At 40.7% G+C, this 22,774-nt stretch overlaps 1 protein-coding gene across 2 annotated transcripts in view; it reads right to left on the minus strand.

Moving 5' to 3' along the window:
• The window catches only part of plxnb2a.1 (plexin b2a, tandem duplicate 1), a 168,940-nt gene that overhangs the window by 45,150 nt on the left and 101,016 nt on the right, over positions 1-22,774 (minus strand). For both annotated transcript variants that reach the window (XR_013653571.1, XM_004083283.5), the window contains exons 3-8: positions 9,069-9,586; positions 7,324-7,650; positions 7,094-7,232; positions 2,114-2,259; positions 1,827-1,997; positions 506-640 (exon numbers count right to left, since the gene is read on the minus strand). Coding sequence is in view for 1 of the 2 variants with exons in the window: in XM_004083283.5 (XP_004083331.2) it covers positions 506-640; positions 1,827-1,997; positions 2,114-2,259; positions 7,094-7,232; positions 7,324-7,650; positions 9,069-9,581 (1,431 nt within the window). In the remaining variant the exon portion in view is untranslated. The remainder of the gene's footprint in view (positions 1-505; positions 641-1,826; positions 1,998-2,113; positions 2,260-7,093; positions 7,233-7,323; positions 7,651-9,068; positions 9,587-22,774) is intronic.

The raw sequence follows: 22,774 nt of genomic DNA on the forward strand, positions 1-22,774 counted from the left end.
CCTTCCGTTGAACAAATACTGTCTCTGTTAAGACGAGCCTCGTCTATTAAATTCAAATGAGCAGATGGAACAAGCTGGAGCTTCGTCACTTGACTTGATCAAAGCAAATTGCCTTCTTGAAGTGTTTTGTGATTAATTTGTTTCTAACTCAATAACATCCATTTCACCTTGCAGAGCGCCAACCTGGGGGATGAAAGGAGGAAGGCAAGACGGATGAGGAATAAAAGCGGAGTGAGAAACAAGCAGAGCGGCGGAGAACTAAAGAGCGAATGAATCAATAACTGACTCGGTGTGGTAATGTAGACGGATGTTTTGGCGTTAGCCGACCGAATGAATAAATGATCAAATAAGATGCAGACAGTAGGTGAAAGAGTCTTTTGTTGGAGGGATGTAATAGAAAAGCGTGAAGGAGCGTCTGTGACCTTCTGGACGGTACGCGCCGCGCGTCAGGCAGCAGAAATGGATTTAAGAAAAGGAGCGATCAATGGCTGTGCATCAGAGTGACCTTATTGCTGGTGGTGATGAACAGGTGTTCGCGGCTGGAATCGAACAGCAGGTTCTTGTTGACCTCGTCTCCTGTGACTTCTCCGAGCTCCTGCTCGTGCCCCCTGGAGGAAGCTGACAGATGAACCTTCAGCACCTGAAGAAACACATTAAGGCACTTCTACAGTTTTCCTCTTAAAGGGTCCATAATCATGCTTTTCTTAAGCCTTTCATAGTAAACTATGTCTATACATGATAATGTATTGCCGTTGGCACACAAAGAACCAATTTCATTGACGAAATAGGAGTTATTTTTGCAGCTCATTTTCCTATCCAGGAATAAGACACCTCGATCTCTGAGGCTCCGCCTCTCTCTCCTTGCAGATGCCGCCCATTTCATGGAGTCAATCTAGAGTTTTCGTCCGCAAAAAAACAAACATCTTATGTTGTGCATTTAGAAGGAAAGCGTTTAGCCGATCACCGCTAGCTCCACAGAGAAAGTGGGCGTGTCTGTTAGCCTGGGCAGCGCAGACTCTTCCTGAAATGGGCTGTTCCTCACTTTGTGATGTCGCAATGTGAGCATGCACTGGTTTTCGTGGGTTGGGAGGGGCTGTTGCTCAGAGAGCAGGTTTTTAGAGGAATACTCAGAAATGCGTGAATGGATCAAAATACCACTTTGGGGACGTTTTGTGAAGAATTAATATCATAATACACTTAAAAGCTCAAAAGAGTTGATTTTGCATGATATAAGCCTTTTAATGTGTTAAAAAATGTTGCTCTGTGTCGTCTTCAAGTGTAAATGTCAAAAAGAAACTTTCATTGAGTCATAACTTTGCATCTTACAACACAAGATTTACCAGAAAAAAATGGCACTAATGTTTAAGATGAAACTATTCCATGTAACGCACACTCTGACTCTTTGAATGTTCATGTGATCAACGTGAATCAGCTGATTCGAAAAGCAACTTCTCATTCATATGCACCCATATGCAACACATCGCTAACGTTTAGCGTGGAATTACGTTAAATGCGTTGAAAATCTTCAGTGGTAACGTAGCTAAAGCTCTAATATTAAAGGCTTAAACACTCCGACACTTAAGAAACTGGCAAAACAAGAGTCAAAACTGCCCTCCTCCCTGTAAGTTTAAAAATAAACTGCATCCACTGTCGCATCATCAAAATGTCCTATGAAAACACAAAATAACCTTTTCGGTCCAAAAGGAAAATAAGTGTGCAGCGTGCTGTACTGCCCCCTTGTGGAAACACTGAGTCAAGTAAAAAAGTAGAAAAAGATACAAGGAAAGAAAATAACTAAATGCATGGTAGTAAAAAGGGTGTGTTACCTTTCCAGTGGCGGTCCCCAGAAACGCCACAGCGTGCCCCATCTCCACGGCAACTGCCACAGCTGTCATGCGACCCTTATGAACCACAGACGGCTCGGTTGATAAGGCAAACTCTGCCTTGCTGGCCAACGGTGAAGGTAGAAACTCAGCCCCACACTTGAAATTGTCAGACTAAATAGGATAATAAACAAAAAAATTAAATTAAATAAAAAAAAAACACATTGACGATGCTCTATTTTATTTTTGTTCTATTTGAAGTTGACTCCATCTGATTCTTTTTCTTTTACATTAGGGTGGACGCCGCAGGGCTCCTGCTCCTTGGATGCGTAGGGCGAGTAGACCACGGATTTGTCGTTGATGAGGCCGTTTTTGAGGTAACAAGCTCCAATCAGCTGCTCCAGCCGATGATTGATGGCCTGAAGAGGGTACATACCTGTGGGCGGGGCCAAAGGAAAGCGTTTTAGAGCGCCGTCTAAAATACACCACGTTCAAAACATGAATTACTTTGTCCCAAAGTCAGATTTTAACCACATCTGTAGATTTTGTCAAGGTTGGATTTTAACATTCCAGCTTCATCCTACAACAGATATATGTTTTGTACTTTTTTTTTTAATTAACCCTTTAAGACGGGAGCTTTAACTTCAATGTTGACGATCTTTGAATTACCGTTACTCTCCAACCACACCTTCCATAATGCCGACGAATTCTGAAGCAAAGAAAAGCATCTTTGAGCTGATAAGCAACACTTTAGTACTCCAAAGGATTGGATTACTTTAAAGTGTTGCATATTGGCTCAAAGGTGCTTTTCTTTGCGTCAGAATCCGTTGGGATTGTACAGAAACGGTTGAAGAGTTACGGTAGATCAAGGAGTGTGTTTTATTTCGTCGCTGGCCCGTATTAGAATGAATAAACAGAATAAAATCTTCATTAATCCAGCGACTTGCGCTCATAACATTAATAACACATCCGAAAAAATAAAACAAATAAACATTAAAATCATTCAAAGATTAAAATCTACATCTAAAGGGTTAGAAGACCTACAAAGACGCAGCACTTCCATAAAAATTCTAATTTTATGGAAGTAAAATTTATGCTTTCGTTTTCTTATTGGTGTAATTATTCCTTACAAAAACAGAAAGGTTTGCAACTTCAAGAACCTGATTTCAAACTGAAGCACTTTAAAATCATCAGAACACATTTTTTTTTTCTAACTTGTCCTGTCCAACAGCTAGGCAGACAGATGAGAGCTGAGGGCCTCTTGTGTTGGACATATTTTACTTTAACAACAGGGGTTATTAATCTTCAGACAAACCAAAGGTATGACTGAATAAACCCCTTTTGTAATTGAGGCCAAACTTTATTAATTTCAACCATGTTTGAAAACCTTTGGTGTTGGACCGGACGGAAAAGGAAAGAGGGGAAGAAGAGAGAGGGATGTTAGACAGGGGGGGTGATAGTGAGAGGGGGGGGTAAGACCATGAAGCAGCATAGAGCAGACAGGTTTACTGGTTGTTTATCATTACGGTACGGTTCAAATGTAGTAAAAAAAGGGCGGGGCCTGTCCACACACAATCAAATGTTATCAACACACCTGCTAGCTGCAAAAAATGTCCACATGTCAACATGTACACAAAACAGATAGTGTTCACAAACGCATACTTATGCCTTTAAACCAACTAGTGTGAAATATTTCATTCATTCAATCATGCAAACTATTAGTGCAAAGGTGAGCTAACACCTGTGCTCAGGTGAGTGTTTATGTTCTTCTAAAATGGATGGTGGAATGTGAAAAAGAAGGAGGAGGAGCGCCCAGCCACCCCCACACCCAGACCTCCGCCGCAGCACTAGCGGCAGCCGGAATCCCCCCAACGCCACACGGGAACAGGCAGGGAACAACCGCCCCCCGGGCGACCAAGACCGCCACCCAGGCCAGGGCCAGCAGGACCGCCGCGAGGCCCCCAGAGCCAGAGAGCAGGGAGGCGCGGAGGGAAAGAGAGCGCCGCCCCAGCCCAACCAGGAAAGCAGCCCCCCCGCCGCGCCGGAAGAGCCCAACGCAGGGCCCCACCGGAGAAGGACGCCCACAGCCCCAGACGAGCACCCCACCACCAACCAGGAGTTCCGGGCATCCCCCCGCCCCAACCCCAGGTACGAGCCAGGACCCCCCAAGGGAGACCCGCTCCGCACTCCAGGCAGCCACCCACCCGGCCCACGGTTGGTCCAGGGAGGAGCAAGGCAGGGGCCAGCCGCCCCCGCCCAGGAGGGGGGAACACCGGGGGAAAAAAGGGTGACCCACAAGGGGTGTTGTAAATATGGCCCGACCAGGCTCGGCCACTGTTGGAAGTTTGGCGGGGCCCAGTGCCCAGGGGCAAGGACCAGGACCCACCCCCCAGGGACACGAACAGAACACATTTTAAAAGATTTTGAGCCTTTTTTAATTCTGGTTTTGTCAGTTCTGTTGTCCTTCTTAAACCGGTGAATAACAATAAAGAAAAAGACTCTTAAAGAAAAAAGACCGGCTCACACACAAAAAACCCCAAAACAAAACAGTTCAAAATGTTTGGAAGATTTTGCTTCACAGGAGCTCACCCTCGTTTTAATGAAGTGTTTTTAAAGCCTTCAGAATAAAAGCCCAACTCCATTCTCTAACTGTGAGGGTGATTTTCATTTATTTCCATTTAAAATAGAGAAACATGACCCCTAAGCAAAATTGAAAATACACTCGATATTTAATAGTCTTGCATGATATTGTCATGGCAACAGCTCAAAGTTCAGATTGATGCTGACAGAAAAAAGGAGTAAACTGCTTTTGAAAAAAATGAAAGTAATTCATTTTGCTTTACGCTTCTTTTCTGGCTGAAGTGTGGGCAGTTTTTAGGACTGATTATACTGATTTGTATGCAGGTTTTTTCAGTATTCAACCCTGAACAAAACCATGACCTGCTCTAGATCAAATTCATCAATGACATCTTTTGCATTTTTGATAGAAACAGTGATGAACAATCATTTAAGCCTCATCTGTGTCTTCCAGCTTAAAGGGTTGACGGAGGTGTGGGATCTAAAAAACAAGCAAACCGTTCTGAGATCTCTGTGTCATCAAGATACAGTCAAGAACACATTAGAACTGGCCTTCAGTTTTTATCCTAGTCTTCTAAAACCCTTAAAAAAGGGGTTTACCAAAGAGCCAATTAGAAGCTTTCATTACACAAGTCACAGACAGAACCTGCAGATTTACAGTCTGCATAAAGTCTTTAGGGTGGATTGTTTATTTGACTGATTCATTGCATCTCTGCTTCTGCTTTCTTCACACAGGAAATAAAATTAAGGCTTTTTTTAGGCGTGCGTTATCACTGTGGATTATGTAAGGGTTAATGGCCGACGAAGTGTGCATTATCACTTTTAACGCACGCCGTGGAAGCCTGAACTGGTTGCTTCCGTGAAGTGCGTTAAAAAGTGATAATGCACACTTTGAAGGCCATCAACCCCCTAACACAGAGGTGGGCACTGAGGGCCGCATTCCTGCATGTTTTCCAGCATACCCTGCTCTGGCATGTTCTAATTGGCTGGACACACCTGAACCAGGTAATCAGCCATGAGTAGGGCAAGACTATCTGGAAATCATGCAGACACACCGGCCCTCGAGGCCTGGAATTGCCCACCCCTGCCCTAACACCATGGTCACTTACAAAAGAAATAAATAGTAACCAGTTTTTAGTCCGTAATACATATTTATTTTTCAAATTTGGATCTCTTTTCTCACAAAAAGCGAACTATTTGTTACGTGAAAAATAGTCCGAACCACCCCTGCAGTCAAGATTCGGCGATATAAAGAAATATATATATATGCTGATCTTTCCGATGGGTTAAATAAAGCATCAGTTCAGAGAGAAAGTTCTCCTCTTACCGCTTGTTTTTGTCCAAATGATGAAGCTAAAGGTTGTTTTAAAGAAGCCGGCGCAGTGATACAAAACATTTAAGGTGACCGGAACTTCTTTTTCACCGTGCGGTTATCATGTGGTATTTCACTTTTTAATGCACACCCAGCAGCCAATCAGAATTGAGTATTCAACCGGACTTTGGCATAATCACCATTAATTATTTTATTATGGATTATTTAGAATTATTCCATAGTTGTGCTCTCAAATATAAAACAAAGGTCCAACTGTTTACTCCATAAATGTTTTATTTGAACTCGGCTGAAAACGACTCTCACATCACTCCTAGTGCACGTCTTGGTGTCTGTGCGCCGCCGTGCACGTGGCATGTGCTGCGTTGCTGCTGTGATGTCGTCAATATGCAACTTTGTAGGTTGTTAAAGAACTATCCCCAAAAAGGCCACAACACCACAACTATTGTCTATGATGTAAGGGATAATCATAAATGAATGGGCTACTTAGAGGGCTGATCACATGGGACGGTTAACTCTGGAATAAGGTATGTCAACATGTATATTATAGTAATAATAATAAGTTTGTGGTCAACATGTTTTTGATTGATCAGAAAAGTGTTCCTGCGTTTTATATGTGTTAAATTAGAGCAATCTGGACCTGATTTTTTGTTATGTTTTTTGTTTAATTTTTTGTTAATTCTTCAAGATTGAAATAAATTCTCCCTTGTTGTTATAAAAGTAAAGGTTTAAAGTCTGCTATAGTAGAAAACTTCATAAAGCTTTTTTTTTTAGTTGTAATGTTGTGAGATGAAATGAAAATATCTCAAACTGAGGCTTTTTAAAACAATTAAAAATAAATTAAATCAATTCATAACCGGTCATGATTAATTAATCAAACAAAAAAATAAATGGCTTGTCAGCGATTAAAAAAAACCAAAAACATGAAATTAAGTGTTATGGCCTTTTTCAGTAAAACCACTTGAGGTTTACCTATGATGACAATTATATGCCCCCCTCATCTTTTTAACAATTGGTGGCTGGCTAAATACTTTTTTGGCCCCCGTATATAGGAGAACTGGTCTGAGAGACCCCGCCCCCCTGGCGATCCAAGAGGCCAAAATCCCATAGACTTCTATAGAGAAATAAACAGCTGTTAGTCATTCTATTATTGGTCAGAAGAACCGTTCTTGCTTTGATCTATATTCTTTTACTTTTTTTCTTGATAATCCTCATTTTTTTATGATATATTTTCTGTAGTTCAAGTTATTGAAGTTATAAACTGACCAATCAGGTGTTTCAGGGAAAAGTTTCTGATCTAGTTGAGTAATCGGAGGCAAAGCAGATTCAGAGGTGGAACAGTTGGGGATATTTGGACACCTACACATGGCTGAAGAGTGGGGGTCTTCATCAGAAGTGAAGGTAACGAACAGCACCTTGTCCTGGGCTGAAACTTTACCGTATTGGTCTGAGCTGGACAGATTTTTAGCCAAAACTTGACCAGGTTCTCCTACAAAGGCAGCCTAAGAGGCCATGGGAAAAAGACAGATGAATGTTATCTGCAAAAATGTTTTAAAGAACAGTGAAAACACCCATTTTGGGAACAACGGTTACCTGAGCTTTGTTGTACTTGTTGGTGGCGCTGCAGTTTAGCTGCAGCTCCGTGTACGAATAATAATTGTGGTCGTCTTCGCACATCCTGGCAATGACAGTGAAGATCTTCATGTCCTGCATGCCCAGAGTCCGGGAGAACAGGAAGTACACAAAGTTGTTGTCCGTAAAGGCAAAGCGGAAGTCGTGCAGGTAGCGCATGACAAAGGGGTTGGCCTGGACGGCCGAAGCCTCGATGATGCTGTCAAAGATCCCCCAGTCCTTGTAGTCCTGCAGGATTCGCGTGGCAATCAGCTTGGTGCTGTCGTGGCTGCTGTAGCCTTTACCGACCTAGAGAGAGGACAGACTTGCTTTGTGAATCACACCCGTGTTTCACTAAACTAAAAACCTGCTGTTCTTGAATAAACAACGAAGAAATCTACTTTTAAAGCCTAAACATTAGAAAAAAACAAAGAGATGAACCGAGAAGTCTATAAACGACAGACAACATCTACTGTTATAGCATCACATCAGTAAAACGGGGCTGGTCCAATTACAAACAAGCATTCAGTTAAAAGTCTGATAGGATCTGAAACCTTTCTTTGTGTCCTTGACAGAAAATCTCCAACTAAAAGAAAGTAAAAATAAACTAGAGATCAGATTTAAATTCTATCCTGGCTCATAAAAGATGGACGATGAGGCCGTCAATTCCTTTCAGTCTGCAGCAACAGTTGAGCTAGTTTGGGTTCATCCAGAAGCTGAGCCAAACACGTCGACACGACTGATCAAAAAATGTTCAAATAACTGCCGAAAAGTTAGGTCAATCTATCTGATAAATAAGGTTTTGATATCCAAACAATGTGTAAAACCAGCCTAAAATGTTGAGATTAAGGAACAAAAAATTAAGATAATCTGGCGGACAGGTTTACGACGACAAAAAACAAAAAAGTAAGACCAACAAGATGAAAAAAGTTAGAATACCAAACAAAAAGTTTAAAATTACGGAGCCCATAACCTGACATGGGGGAAAAAAAAATTTGTTCCCATAAAAATCATGTAATAAGTCATTCAAATTGACGGATGTGAGCAATACTTGAATTTCCATGTCTCTGTGAACCACAGTGGTTCACGAGAGGGAAAAAAATAAAAACAAGAATCAAACTATGGGATTTATTTATTATTGTCTCGATGAAAATAAGAAACATATCATAAGATTTGGGAGGCCCGTAGCAATCACCTGTCTATAGCCAATGGAAATGATGGAATCACAAAATATATTTTATTATTGCTATAACCCTTGTGCTATCTTGGGGGGTCAAAATGACCCCACCCTTCCATTGACGTGTTCTCCCTACCATGACAAAGGTGGATAAAGGTGGAAAGATTTCATGTAATCCATGGACACCAGTGAAGATCACAAATCATTGAAGAAAAAAGGTTCAGAGCACTGTCTAGTGGGTCTAGATGACCCCACTCCCAACGTAAACGTGCCTAGGATAGCACAAGGGTTACATCAGTTATCATATTTACAAAAAAGATGTAACCGAAAGCATTTTAGTTGATTTCCGGTTGAAAGGACGGGGTTTGTAAGAGGTCACAGTTATTTCTTGGGAACTAATTAGTTTATTTATTTATTTATTTATTTTTTAAAACCCATGTCAGGTCACGGGCTCTGTAGAAAAATATAACACCTGAACAATCAAAGATACCTGATCAAGTACTATAGCTGGGAAGCATTTCTGCAACACCATTCTGATCATCATCCTTACCAGGAAGACTGGTAGCTGGGTTTTCCCCACCATGTAGTATGACATCACTCCCACCACAGACAGGCCCTCCTCCGTGCTCGCCACATAGGACTTTTCGCCGTTGCTGTCGCTAAAGTAGATGACATGGTTGATGTTGCTGAGGTTCCTCAGCGAGCAGATGCCCCTGAAGACGCTGCCACACACCACCAGAATGTCTTTGGCGCTGTGAACCAGCAGCAGCTTGTTGTGATTGTTTGTGTCCTTCGCCTCCTCGCAGGCGGTGGTGACGGGCGGCGTGCACAGCCGGTTGTCAATCTGGGGCCCCGTTTTGGATTCGAACTCCACTTCGAGGTCAGAGTTCAGCTGATAGAGGGAGTTGACGGCGCCGACGTAGAGCCTGCCCGTGCGAGGATCGGAGACGACGTTATTGATGAGGGTTCTGACGGGAAACTCGGAATTCCCACCGAGGGTGGGGCTGAGGAAAACGATTTCCACAGTGACCATCGTGAGCGGCCACGCCCACCACCACTCCATCTCGTCTGTGGGGTAAAACAAGAAAAAATAAAGTTATTTGGTAAAATTAGTGGAAAATGTTATGAAGCGTTCAGAGACCAACAGTAAAACACAAACGTCACCTAACTGGAAAAACTACAGACACATTTATGATGAAGAACTTTATGAAGCAATATCTTTATGAACCTGATATTTAAATAACATTTAAGTGGCGAAAAAATGTTAAAATAGTAGTAAGACCAAAATAAAAAATTATGCGAGTTATTTTTGTGTTTAGGGTCAAGATTAGGCATCATGCTTGTTAAAATGAATCGTTAAACCTTTATTTTCTGTGTTGATGACTTGAAACAAAACAATTCCAATTGTATTTTTTATTTTGCTAGTTTCTTTGTCTATTCATTTATGTAAAAATGTACTATAAGGGTTAGGGTTAGGGTTACTATAAGGGTTAAGTTTACTAAATTAGGTTATTAAAAAAATACAATAAACTGGTTTATAAAAATTTCCAAAATAAAAGACTTGCTAACGTTTTTGCGTAAAAATCCCAATTTTTTTAAATGTGACTTAAATTGATCTCAAATTGGAAAAATAGATTTTGCTGTTTGTTTCAGCGTCAGATGTTAAATAATTAATAAAGCAGCTGATGCAAGAATCAAAACAAAAACAACAATTTTGTAAATAAAATACATTTTAAATTTATTTCAGAATCTTCAGTTTTTCACAAAAAATTGTGAGGGAAATTATTGGATTTTTTCCGAGATTTTAATTGAGCCAGATGGGATTACACAAGACAAAAGAAGAGGGGGCACACGGCAAAAGAGGAGACAGAGTGCAGCAATTAGCTGTTTGACATGGTGGATTTCTGCATCCATTAGTCTGAATGGGAGTGTTTAATTATAGCCATGGCCCGCGGCTGTAAAACAAGCCCTATAGGTTTGGGTAACATCGCCGTTATTACACTCTTTCTGGGTAAACAATGTTCTCCTCAAAGCCAGTTCTGTGGGCAACACTGAGATTATTTGAAGTGATTCACTTTCATGAACTTTTTCCCTTTTAATCCCACATAAACTGCCTCTCATTAGCTTCCTGTTCAATAAACCCGGATCGCTTGCAGCCACGTGGCGTTGGTTTATTAGCGCTTTCATGGTCGGGGTGTTTTACTGGGAAATCGCTGCGTTTTTTTACTGCAGCCATCGGATCATTCTGATGGTCAACTGTCTGTGCTTCAGCTCGCGGCAAATTCCATTCAGCTCGCTTCATTGCCGAGGGATTTATTAGTGGGAGAAGACTTATCTCTCTGCCCACCTGCCCCTCTAAATTACCTGTTCGCAAATATCAAGAGTGTGCCTTGGCTGCAGTGCGCTTTTTAAGATTACACCGGAGACATCGTTAGAATCACAACTATTGACTTTAAGCAGCCGCTGCAGCTCAATTCTAGGGTTTACTGGAGTCTCCAAAGTCTGAATTATCACTGAATTTAGCAGGATTTGATCAGATCCAACTTCCCTATAGGCTGTTAGAGCTGTGGTTTCCAGCACATCGCCAGTGGCCTCTGACATTAGAAGACTCTGGACTCTGGTTCGTGACCATCGACGCTGCATTGATAGTTTATCGTGTTTTGAGTCTAAATATTTCAGGGAGAACTTGGTGGGATCAACTAATCTGAGACTTTTTCGCACAGAGATAACAGAAGTGTACTTCGTCTGGTGTTTTCATATCTGACAGTTTATTGAGTTCTTCAAAGACGATGACTAACCAGCTAATTAATTTTAAAATGATCGGTATCAGCAGATGGGCCTGGTTGGAATCAAGCAAAAAAAATCTCAATTATTTGTTGAATCCACGCCTTCCGTGATTTTACTGCAAGTCCAGCCACAGAAAAGAAAATAGTTACATTTTTAGTAAAAGAAATGTAGTCTGGTTCTTCTAGAGCAATATATTTCAACCGTTTTTTTTAACCAATGTCCACTTTTCCTTTATAAAAATCTCAAAGCACACCACCAACCCAAGATGCCACTATAGTCTGCATCAACAACAACCAATCTTATCAAAGTGCCTTGAATAAAAAAGTATTTTACGATAGTTCATATTTCTACCTACTCTGTAGGAAACTCTGTTCTGTTTGGATGAACACAGATATAAAATCCTGATGATGGTAAATGTTTTTTAGACCAATCAGGTGGAATTGAGTAAGTTAACGCGGTACACCTGACAGTTTCACCCGGCACACTAGTGTACCACAACACACTGGTTAAAATACACGGTTCTAGAGGATCATTTCACCACATAATCCATGGTAAAAAGTTCACTGGTTCACCTAGTCGACTTATCTACAGCGACCACTCATTTTCCTCCAATGGTCCAACGTCTAATCCATCAATATCCATCAATAAATAATAAACATTACATTTTCTGTCTTTAAGGAAAAATGTTCTTGATATTTTAGTTTACATTGAGGTTGTGCAACCAGTTATTTTAAGCAATTGAGGTATCACACAGCAGATGTATTAACAATCCAAGGATTGTATGTACTGCAGTCAATCATCCAAACAACCTACCTACCCTACTAACCCAACCCCTTTATTTGTAGAGCACATTTAGAGCACAAGTTAAAAAAAAAAATCATAAAACACAATGGACTTAAAACAACAATAATCAATAGACGAACATAAGAAGGACAGAAGTGTTGTGGCTAATAGTTTGAGCAGGAACTTTACCATAGAAAGAGTAATAAATGTACAAATGATAAAGTCCATAAAACACTTAAAATACTCTCCAAAAATGGTGTCTACCGAATGATGTGCAGACCAGCCTCTGCAATCCCCTCAAGATCGTACTAGCTAAAATTAACCCATAAGAACCCAGACCCATTTTCCCAGAAAAATTGAATAACATGAAATGCACCACAAACCAAGTGGACCACTGAACACATCTGTGATATCTTTCCGTTACACTGATGTCACCATGGGTTCTTACGGGTTAAAAAAAAGGTCAAATGCACTGGTTGACGTAAATCATTTGTCAAAGCAGAAAAACTCCCACCTGTGCTCAATTTAAAATCAGGTCAATCATGGTAAAAGGTAAATGACGTGTACCTATATGGTGCTTTTCTACCTTTGCTGAAGGCCCAAAGTACTGGTGCCAACCAATAACCAACAAAAGCAACGTGGGGTTTAGTTTATTACCCAAGGACACTTCCACACATGGGCGGGCAAGTCAAGAACTGAACCCGCGTTACTGACGATTGAATAAGAATGCTGCAAACTTTCCCATCACCATGTTACAGACAACTGAGACAGAATGATCTGGAACTATGTTAGTTTGTATTCCTGTGTTAATGGTTGATAAAGCAGCTTGATCGTCAAACAGACAATTGATATTCACATTTATCTGCAAAGAAAAGGGAAACAAAAGCTGCTGCCAAATTCAATTACATAGATATGTGTTTTTAATATTAATATACATATAAATATTAAATGGTTCTGCCGGCTCTTGGCACAACAAAAAGGAAAAATAGATCAGCTTTCTCAGCTCTTCTCAAATTTTGCCAATCTTTCTAATCATGATGTAGAAACTATACGGAAATGTGCTCTTATTGTGAAGGAGTCGCTTCACATTAATATTTACGTTTTCATTTATTTAAACCTTTAACACCTGAAACATTGCTGGCAGCACCTAAATAACAGATGTTCTTTGACATACTGTGACTGTTTAAGCGATCAATGTGAATCAGCTGATTCTGAAGAGGACAAAAGCGGCGTTTAATATCGGCGCCGATTACACATTACTACTGTAGAGTGTTGCATCATGGCGCAAAACCACTTTTCTCCACTTCAGCCGTAAACAGTTGAAGAGTTACTGTAATTGAAGGGATGTCCCCATTAAAGCTAAAGCTTCAGGGTTAAAGGTTAATGGTCTGTCTACTGACATGACCCAAAAACAAGTCTGAAGTTGTAATCTCATAAAAACTAGAACAGGATTCAATGTTTTAGGCGATAAAACTGAGCAGATCAAACATGGCCAACGCTCCCAAACGATGACCTCTAGCAGTAATGAAAGAGTTTCTATGAATATTATTGCACTCATCAAAAAGAGAGACTCACCAGCTTCATGCTAAATGCGTTTTCCTGCTGGTGTTTAGGTTTATTGGGGTTGGACGGACTGCGACTCTAAAACATTAAATCTATACTCGCCGCCGTGTTTATCCTTCAATTTCTTTCAGCGATGCACTCGAGGCCGTCACAGATCCTTGCAGCTGGTAAAGACCGCCGTAAGCAATATTTCCACTTCCCCTCCATTCATCTTCTCACAACCTGCACCTTGTTTTGTTGCTCGGAAGCAGACCTGGCTGCACAAAAGGACGGCGCTGCTGACGAGATCACCCAAGTGTTAATTAAAGTCTGTACCACTTAGTTCTGGCAAAACTGTTGCTGTTCAGGAGCAGACACACCTTTGTCTACTGGTTTATTCCTGTCTTGACAGAAGATCCTGAACAGGAAGATGAAAGAGAAGAGGCGGGTTTGCCGGCGGAACACAGACAGCTTCTCCCCGGAAACCAAAGAAGCATTTCCCTTTGATGTGGCAGATCTTTAGCAGACCTTCTGAGGCAGGTGTAGGGAATAAACCTGCTGTGTTTGGTTATGGGATGCGAGAAATATGTGACTTAATGAGAGGATGCTTGGCCAACATAGGCGTAGATTTGCTGATCATTTCAACAACCACCTTCCCTCACTAAATTTTAAGATCCAGTCCGATCATCTTCTGCTCTATTGTCAAAGCGTTCCCAGTGCTGTTTTTATTATCTTTATGCCGTTTTTTGGCCAAAATGAATAAACCTGTGTTGTTTTTTAGGACATAGTTTCTGCAGAGCGGTAGTAATTCGGTAGAAAATTGCCTAAAAATGTGGGCTGGACTGCCGAAGTGGAGCAACCCCGCCCCCGTTCCCCTCCCCATTGGGAGCTCGGAGCAGGAGTAAGATATTGGTCACTAAAAAACGTAAGCATCAATACACAATTGTGCACAAATTAATACTCTAAGCACAATTTACAATAAAACCTATGAATACGACAATTAGTTTTATGTTTGACTCGTCTGTTTTGAATACGACTCTTGAATACGAAGTTTCCTGTGAACTCACTGTCAAAAGTACGTCACAAACAAAAACATTCAACTGAGTGAGCATTAGCTCTGAGCCTCATCTATTAAACTACAACAGAATTAAACTTTTTAGGATGTTGTTAATAATCATTTTTGTTAAGGTCCACTTAGCGTATTACATCACAAATAAAAACAGTTGTTTTTGTCAGCTTCTCATTCGGGATTTAAATAAAGAAATACTCAGAAATTCAGTTTAGAGCTTAATTTTCCACGTCCTTTATCGTTAGTAAATGCAAAAAAATGACCCCAAAACTCTCTTTTCTTTAAGTCCTGGTAAGTTGTGTATGAGGTCACTTTGACAGCCATCAGTGGGACAAAAGTGAGAGAAGAAAGGCAGGGAAAAAAATGCAAATGTGGAGATCAAATCAAGGAGCAGCTTTAACACAGCCAGACATAGAGCGTGACTGATTAAAGAACTGAGAACAAAACTTTGTGAAAGTCTGACCGCCTTCTGCCAAAAACTTTGCAGGGAAACTGAATCCAGGAATGTCTGCCGAAGCTCCAGCCAGGGGAATAAAGTCCGACTGATTTTCTGCCTCTGCCTAACCTCGCTAAGCTTTGCTCTTTCTAGTTTCTCTTCGGCGCTCACATCGCTCCTCTCCGTGTGCGCCTGCCTTCGCCTCCCAACCCGTGGGAACAGGTTCAAACAAACCTGGCTTTCTGACACAATTCCCCACAGACGGAGCCAATCTGAAACCAGCCCCGGCTCCATCTGTTTGAGTGATTCTGTATCCTGGAGTCTGTCCATCCGCACCTCCATAATACTTCCTTCAAAGACGCTTGGCAGCTCGTGGCACCTAATGTCTAGCTATCTGAAATCAATAGCAGCCAGCATTCAAAGACTAGAAACAGAGTAAACAAAGGTGAAGAAAAGTTAAAGGGTGTTTTTTTAAGAGTTTATAGCAAAAAAAAAAAAAAGGTTCAAAATATCTGGTATTTAAGATATAAAATACAAAAAAATGCATCTGACTTGTTTTAGAATTGTGCTTGTTCCCTCAAAACTATATCAGTAATCAAGAATACATCTCCAGATGTTTTCATCAAATAACTATTATGGGATGCTGAGAAACTCCTTTTTGTCTTATAGAAAACACATTTGAGAAAACTCCAGTCTGTCCACAGTAATCTTGAAAGGTTTGAGTGCCATGAAAATAGATCAGGTCTGTCTTGGACAATATTCTGTCTAGTCTGTTAATGCGGGATCCCTCAAGGTGATATGTTGGGGCCCCTTTCTTTTTTCCCATTAATTATATTTACAAATGCTCTTCTCTAGTGAAAACCTCGTATTTTTTTTAAATAACTAAGGACTATTATTTGTTATCTGCCAGAATTTCAATATATTTTATTTAAAATGTCCTATTACTTTTTTCAACTGTTCCCATGATTCTTTGCCAGACATTTCATTTGTCAAAGTTGACTTAATTATTTAAAAGTGAGCAAAGAAATGAAAAAGTTGTTGTTTTTTTTAAAGCAAGGAAAGCATTAGTTGGAATAGCACATTTTGTTGCGTTATGCGTCATTAAAATGAAAAGATTTATTAGCTGTTTTTTTATTTTGCCATTTGTTCAGTTATTGCAAGTCATCGCTATAATGATCACTAATATTGCACCAAATTTATGTCTTATGTTTGTATCTATTTACTCACTATATATCATACTTGCAATGGTAAATAAAAGCAGATATAACATGATTTTAATCACTAATCCATCTGACTTTGTTATAGATCCCGGCTGTTACAAAGAGGCGGTTTAAAGTTCAAGAATCTACGGCTTCTTCATTTCTGCTTCAACTCTATCCAAACTTCTTTTTATGTTGCCTGAAAGCGTTTCTTTTTTTAATGTGGGGATTTTCTGTGAGTTAGAAAAGCATGTATGGGGTCTCATTGACATTCATGCCCACCGCTGGGCATCATTAGCCATTCATGACATCGGGCCGGAGGAGCATTGAAGTTGACTGGTCAGGCCTGGGGGGGATATGAGGGCTGTGACTGGCGGGGCTCGGGGGAAATTGACTTCTTATTGGTGGTAATGAAGAAGCCTGGAGGAGCGCGTGGCTGAGGCGGAGAAGGCATAAAAACGAAACACAGAAGAGTGCGGCCACACCGAGGAGGGATCCGCTTTCCACACAACTCAATTTATGCTGAATAAACACAAACAGTCTGGAAGGAGGAAGGAAAATTAGAGATGTTTTTGAAGAGGCTCATGAGGCTACAGGCGCTCTGAGGAACAGAGTCTAACTAGGTTTTATCAAAGCACGAAACCATCAAGACAAAGAAGAGATGCTCCAAGTACGTCCACAGATGCACTACAGACGATATGGCCAAAAAGTAAAACTCTGATTTCTGATTTTAATCGATTTTTTTCTCCCTGTGGCGATGTTCCTATGGCTGGACTTTCCTCACAGCAGAAGTTACTTTTCTCAGTATTCATTGTGTGTGGGGGGGGTCATGTGTCATATTTGTTAATGGAGGGGACTGGGAAGGGGGAAGGGTGGGTTGGGTTTTTATTGTAATACTGTGTATGTTAAATTTTGCATTTTTAAAACACTTTTCTTCAACCTTTAAGCTGAAAAAGCTAATTTAATCATAACAGCCGAGTAAAAACATCATTAAACTTTTCATTTTTAAACTACAAATGATAAAACTAAGAAAATCTGATCAGACAGATGATTTGCTGAGTCACAAAGCAGGGCTTTGCGTTAATCTCAAAGCGTTGGAACGAAGTCCACTGATGGGACGAGCATTCAGAGGCAGATTAATGTTGAGAGTGATGTTCCAGAAGGAAATCTTCAAACAAAGCAACTCTCCTCTCTAAAGCACCAGCTGATGACATCTCAGAGCGGCACGAGGAGAGACCGCCTCTGTTGGGTCAACACAAAGACGCCACTGACCGAGAGGCCAGAGGAGAGCAGGAAACAACAGGTCACATGATCAGGGAAGAAGCGACGCAAAGAAGAAGTCTTGTGTTGACATGAATCAGTCTTTAACGTTCTTTGGAGGATCTAAAACACCAACTTACAGCTTTGATTTGCATCGTGTGATAAACGTCCCAGAGTCTGAGGAAGTCACCTGTCCTGAGCAGCATTTATGGTTGTGCATTTGTTGTCAAACTTCCCGCCACACACCGATGGTCACCCCCCCCCCCCCCCTCAATATAATGGATTCTAGTTCTGATGTGGCATCTGAGCGGTTGAAGATTTAGGCTTGTTATACAACTCGTTCATAGAAAAGGTTCTGCTTTGACTCTACGCTACAGACAAACAGAGCGTTCACATTTTTCTCTGAAAGCGGATGTCCTACGGCACATCCATGCCAAATTTGGTGGCTGAGACACAAAACGCACAACTTGTCTGAGACACCAACTGAACTGCTACAACCAGGAGGGTCATGTTAAGGATGGAAGCCGCGAACATTGAGGTTTGGGCGAGAAAATTCCAATCTTCCCTTGGACGTTTCTTTGTGGATTTCTTTTTAGGTTTGGAATTTATGAATCAGCCTTGAATAAGGAGCCTAAAAAGACTGACAGGCTAAAAGGTCAGTTTTTTTTTGTTTTTTTTTTGCTTGTTTAGGAAAGACATGTTTGCTTTTAGCTTGTATTGGTTAAAAACAAAAACCCTAACCCATTTCTGTAAAGAGTTTATGGTATAGAATGTTACCTAGCTATATCCTTTTACGGTTAACGATTCACCTGTTGCATGATTTTTTTTTTCTGTGTCTTGATTGGCTGTTGACCTTGTCAGTCAATCTCCTTTGTGCCGTGTCTGCCGTACAAAATGCGTTTGTTTTGTTTTTATTCTATATTTCCCGGAGTTCTTTTTCTATGAAAGTTTGAACTTTGAAAGTTATAAAAAGAGAAAAGTGAGAAAAGTCCATGTAAATGTTAATCCTAATTTGCGGATTTCAGCAATAATGTAACGACAGGGAGCCGGTTTAGCTCGTGCTGGTGTGCGGCGCCTTCCGTCCGTGAAACCAGGGTTCGACTCCGGGTTGCTCCCTGTTCCCTTCTCTACTTCTGTGCCGGTTCCAAGCCCGGTTGCTTTGAGAGGGTTGCGTCAGGAAGGGCATCCGGCGTAAAACATTGCCAAGTTTACCATGCGACTCGTTCGCTGTGGCGACCCCTGATGGGAAAAGCCGAAACAGAAACAACAACACCAATAATGTAACGAGAAAACGCGAAAACGCTGTAACATACACCAAATTTAAAGAACCACCTAGGTTCTTGTGACAGTGGAGAACAACCAAAGCACGAGGAGGTTGAAACGACACACTGTGATGAATCACCGACGTCAGAGAAGGTCTCCTGTCAGTGCAAATGTATTCAAGCAGGAAGATGGACCGCCTGGAAGGAGGGAAATCGATCTCCTTAAATAAATACGAGTCTCCATCAAAGCAGCGAAGGCTCTCTGCTGAGCTGAAGGGTGAACACGCGTGATCCCTCTCACGTGTACGTTGGCGTGTTCTGCGTTTTGCAAACTGAATCGACTGTGAGATCAACATGAACTCCCATGATCCTCCCGGTGGCACACTGATGAAAGCAGGCGTGTCCTCCAGTGTCTGTCTGCAACACGGCGCCTTAATTGCGACCCGGTTCCTTCAGAGGAGGGGAAACGCTGGGAGCTGCCACAGGTCCCTGCAGGGCGGGTAATGGATGTGGGTGTTGTACATCACTGCTGACTGCGGCCTGTTTGGCGCAGCGCTGCATTCAGCTCACATGAGAGCATCTGTCAGAGCGCCCGACATCTCTCAGCAACTAATTTTTCAGTCCTTAAGATGTGGCGATTGAAGATCTCTGCAGACTCCGCAGCAGATCTCCATCCTGATGGTGTTGTGATGTTTAAAAGCGGGCTTTACATGAAAAGATAAAGCCTGTCAGGTGTCCTGTCACAGATTTGAAAGAGGTGAGGATGGACGGATTGATTGCAGCTGAACTGAGGCGCCGCTGCGCAGAGGTGAGTCTTCTGATGAAACCTTTCAAAAAGAAACGCCCAACAAGACGTTTGTGTCACGGTTGCTTTTGCTTTTCTTTGCTCAATATTTTAAAATGTCCATCTTTTTTTTTTTTGGTTGGGGGGGGTGAGGAGCAAGAAAAACAGCTAAAAAAATATTGTGAGTTCACGTCAAAGCAACGTTCTCGGCCTTTAAAATATTTATTTTGCCCAAACTAAAATGCTGGTGGTTCTGGGAGAATTCTCCACTCCAAGCCTTTAAGAGCTGCTGTTTTTTTGTTTTTTGTTTTTTAAGGTCTACCCCTCATGAGCTGATTACCTGAACCAGGTGAGTTCCTCCAATTAGGAAGCATCATTTGCTTTTAAAGAGAGACAACACTTCTGGTCTGAGGAAAGTCTCATTCTCCAGCTCTGGACTTTTAAAAACACAAATGTTTGGATTGAAATTAATTTTATTTATAAAGCACCTTTCATGTCAAACACACAGCTCAAGGTGCTTTCCATAAAAAAACAAACAAGAATACAATAAAACCAATCCATACACATGTAATAAAATAATTCAATAAGCCCGTCATAATAAAAAACACAAAAAACAAGCAGAAGTAAAAGAGAAATGAAGGCAGAGAAATAAAAGGAGAACCCAGAAGGCGATAATAATTAGAGATTTCTTCAGTTTAAACATTTTTTTTTTGGTAAACAGTTTTTTAAAGAAACTCAAACTGACCGTCCCATCAGTAAAGGAAAACTCATCTTTAGTTTAGTATAAAATGACTGATAAATGCTGTTTAGACTAAACCAATATAGATTTGTGCCTCCCCCAAAATGGGCGGGACAGTTGGTTGACCCCGCCCCTTGACGGGGGCAAATGTATTAGATTTAAGTCAATATTCATTTATTCTACTATATTCTACTGTATGCGTGTATCTACTGTATGTACTGCAAACATTTCATCCTCATTCTAGTATAATAAGCATAAATCATTTGATGAGTATTTGTGCTTAAAATATTTACAAAACCTTCTTTCCATTTGGTTCATTATTTCTGCTCATTTTTCAATGAATCTGTGCCGAACGCAGAGCTTAAGTCCAAACAGTGATAATTACCGTGTGATTGAAGACTTTATGGACTTACCCAACTTCCCGAATGGAAATTTAAAACCACTTTAGATAATCTTTCTGTAAAAACCAGAAGGTATTTAACAATTGGATTAAAAATCTGCATCTAATCAGGTTAATCAGCTCTGAGGGAAGCTTACTGGGAAAGTGGACTTTGGGAAAATGTGTAAAAGACAAAACGGGTTGTGAAGGAAGCCGTGTGTCTGAAAAGCATCCAGCAGAATGGAAGTTAAGACGGGAAGAAGAAGAAGAAGCTCTTCATTAAAAGCTGCTCTTCTCTCCAGAGTGTTTTTTAGAAACAATTAGCGCTGATAACAGATGGACCTCTTCAAACCTGCATTTATTTGTGCATGTTTGGTTTTTTTTTAAATTGTAGTCCACCTCTACGAAAGAATAAAACAGTTCTGTTTCTGTGGGTTAGTGCGGCTCCTAATAAAAATATGTGTAAGAAGTAAAAGACGCAGAATGAAGGATTGTTCTTTCCAGCCAGAAGACAGATATAGCCTTCATTCCAGCTCAGATTAAAGGATTTACAGCAAAAAGCCTCATTATGGAGCCAAAGAAAGAGAGCGTGCCCTCCTTCTTCCTCTGTGCAGGCTGATTAAAACACATAGAACCCCCCCTCCCAGGCTAAAAGCTGCTGGAAGCCACTATAGACACGCTCACAGCGGCTCATTTAAATCCATATCCAGCAATAGTTTCATGAATGATTTGCTCTTGTTGCCTTAATTCAGAACCACACTTTCCAACAGCTCCGTGTTAACACGTGTTACTTCTGTAGACGAACCTCAATGACCTTCTCTGGTGGTAAACATAAAGAAATAAACACATAAATAGGGGCGGGGTGGGGTTGTATACATTTTTTAAGCAATTTTAAAGCTTGAATCAACCAAAAATATCCAGAGAGGCTTCAAAGAAATTAAACAAAGAGGCAAAAATAATCAATTATTTAAAAAATGTATTTTCTTTTAAACCATTTTTTAAGCAAAAACAAAATTTAATGATCCTTTTTATTGAAATAACTATTTTCTTGATAAAAGTTTCACCTTTTTCAATTCATACTAGTTTTTGAAAACTATTTTTTTTAAACGGCACCCAAAAAAACAAGTTAATAACCCCCAAGCATCACCTGGAGTTGAATAAAATACTACCTTTCCTCAAACACGTGATCATATCTAGACTCAAATCAGTTTTTTTCAGCCTTTTTCTCATGAAATTCAACAGTTTTATCACAGAAAAATTAACTTTTTAGGAATGACTACAGAGTTTGAATAGGAGGGCTGAAGCTGAAAGGCGCTCCAAATAAATCAAGTTTCAGGACGTGTTGACAAACAAGCAGACATTTTTGTTTTTATAGCAATTTCTATATTTTGTTCCAGGCAAAGATCTTTTTGTTGGAAAAAATTCCACCTTTGCTCATCTTAAATAGGTGATTTAAAAAAACAAATTCCTCTGGTTTCAAATGGAAAATTGACTAAAAAACTGAATAAGAAATTGAATGAAGTCATAAATTAAAATAGAATGGATCTTTTTGTATTAATTTTTAGTGTCAAATGTTTTCATAAATCAGACTTTTTTTAAAAAAACATTACGATCTCTGACATCCAGTTTTTTAGTTTGTGACTTTTTAAATGAAGGAGCGGCGCAGAAACGGCGCCGCTCACGATGCCTTCGCTGCAGGGCGGCTTCTCCGAGGTGCTGCTTCTTCAGTCGTAAAGCGGCGAGCCCATCAAAGCGGCCTTTATGCTCGGCTCCAAACTGCTGATCACATTTTGGTTTCCGGCTGACTCCCTGCATCTATTTTTGGGGGCTGGATTCCCTCCCCGGCACTCGGGGAGAACAAACATCACAGGAGAACACAGATGTTTCACATCCGACCGTTTGATAACGAGGAACAAGGAAGAGGCTTACAGCTGTTGAAATATTCCCATCTCCTGCAAATTAATCATCAGGATGGGAGGAAAATGACAGAATATTGATCACTGCTGCACATCAGAG

Source organism: Oryzias latipes, chromosome 23 (genome assembly GCF_053564925.1).
Source record: "Oryzias latipes strain Hd-rR chromosome 23, Olatipes_Hd-rR_3.1".
Lineage (NCBI taxonomy): Eukaryota > Metazoa > Chordata > Actinopteri > Beloniformes > Adrianichthyidae > Oryzias > Oryzias latipes.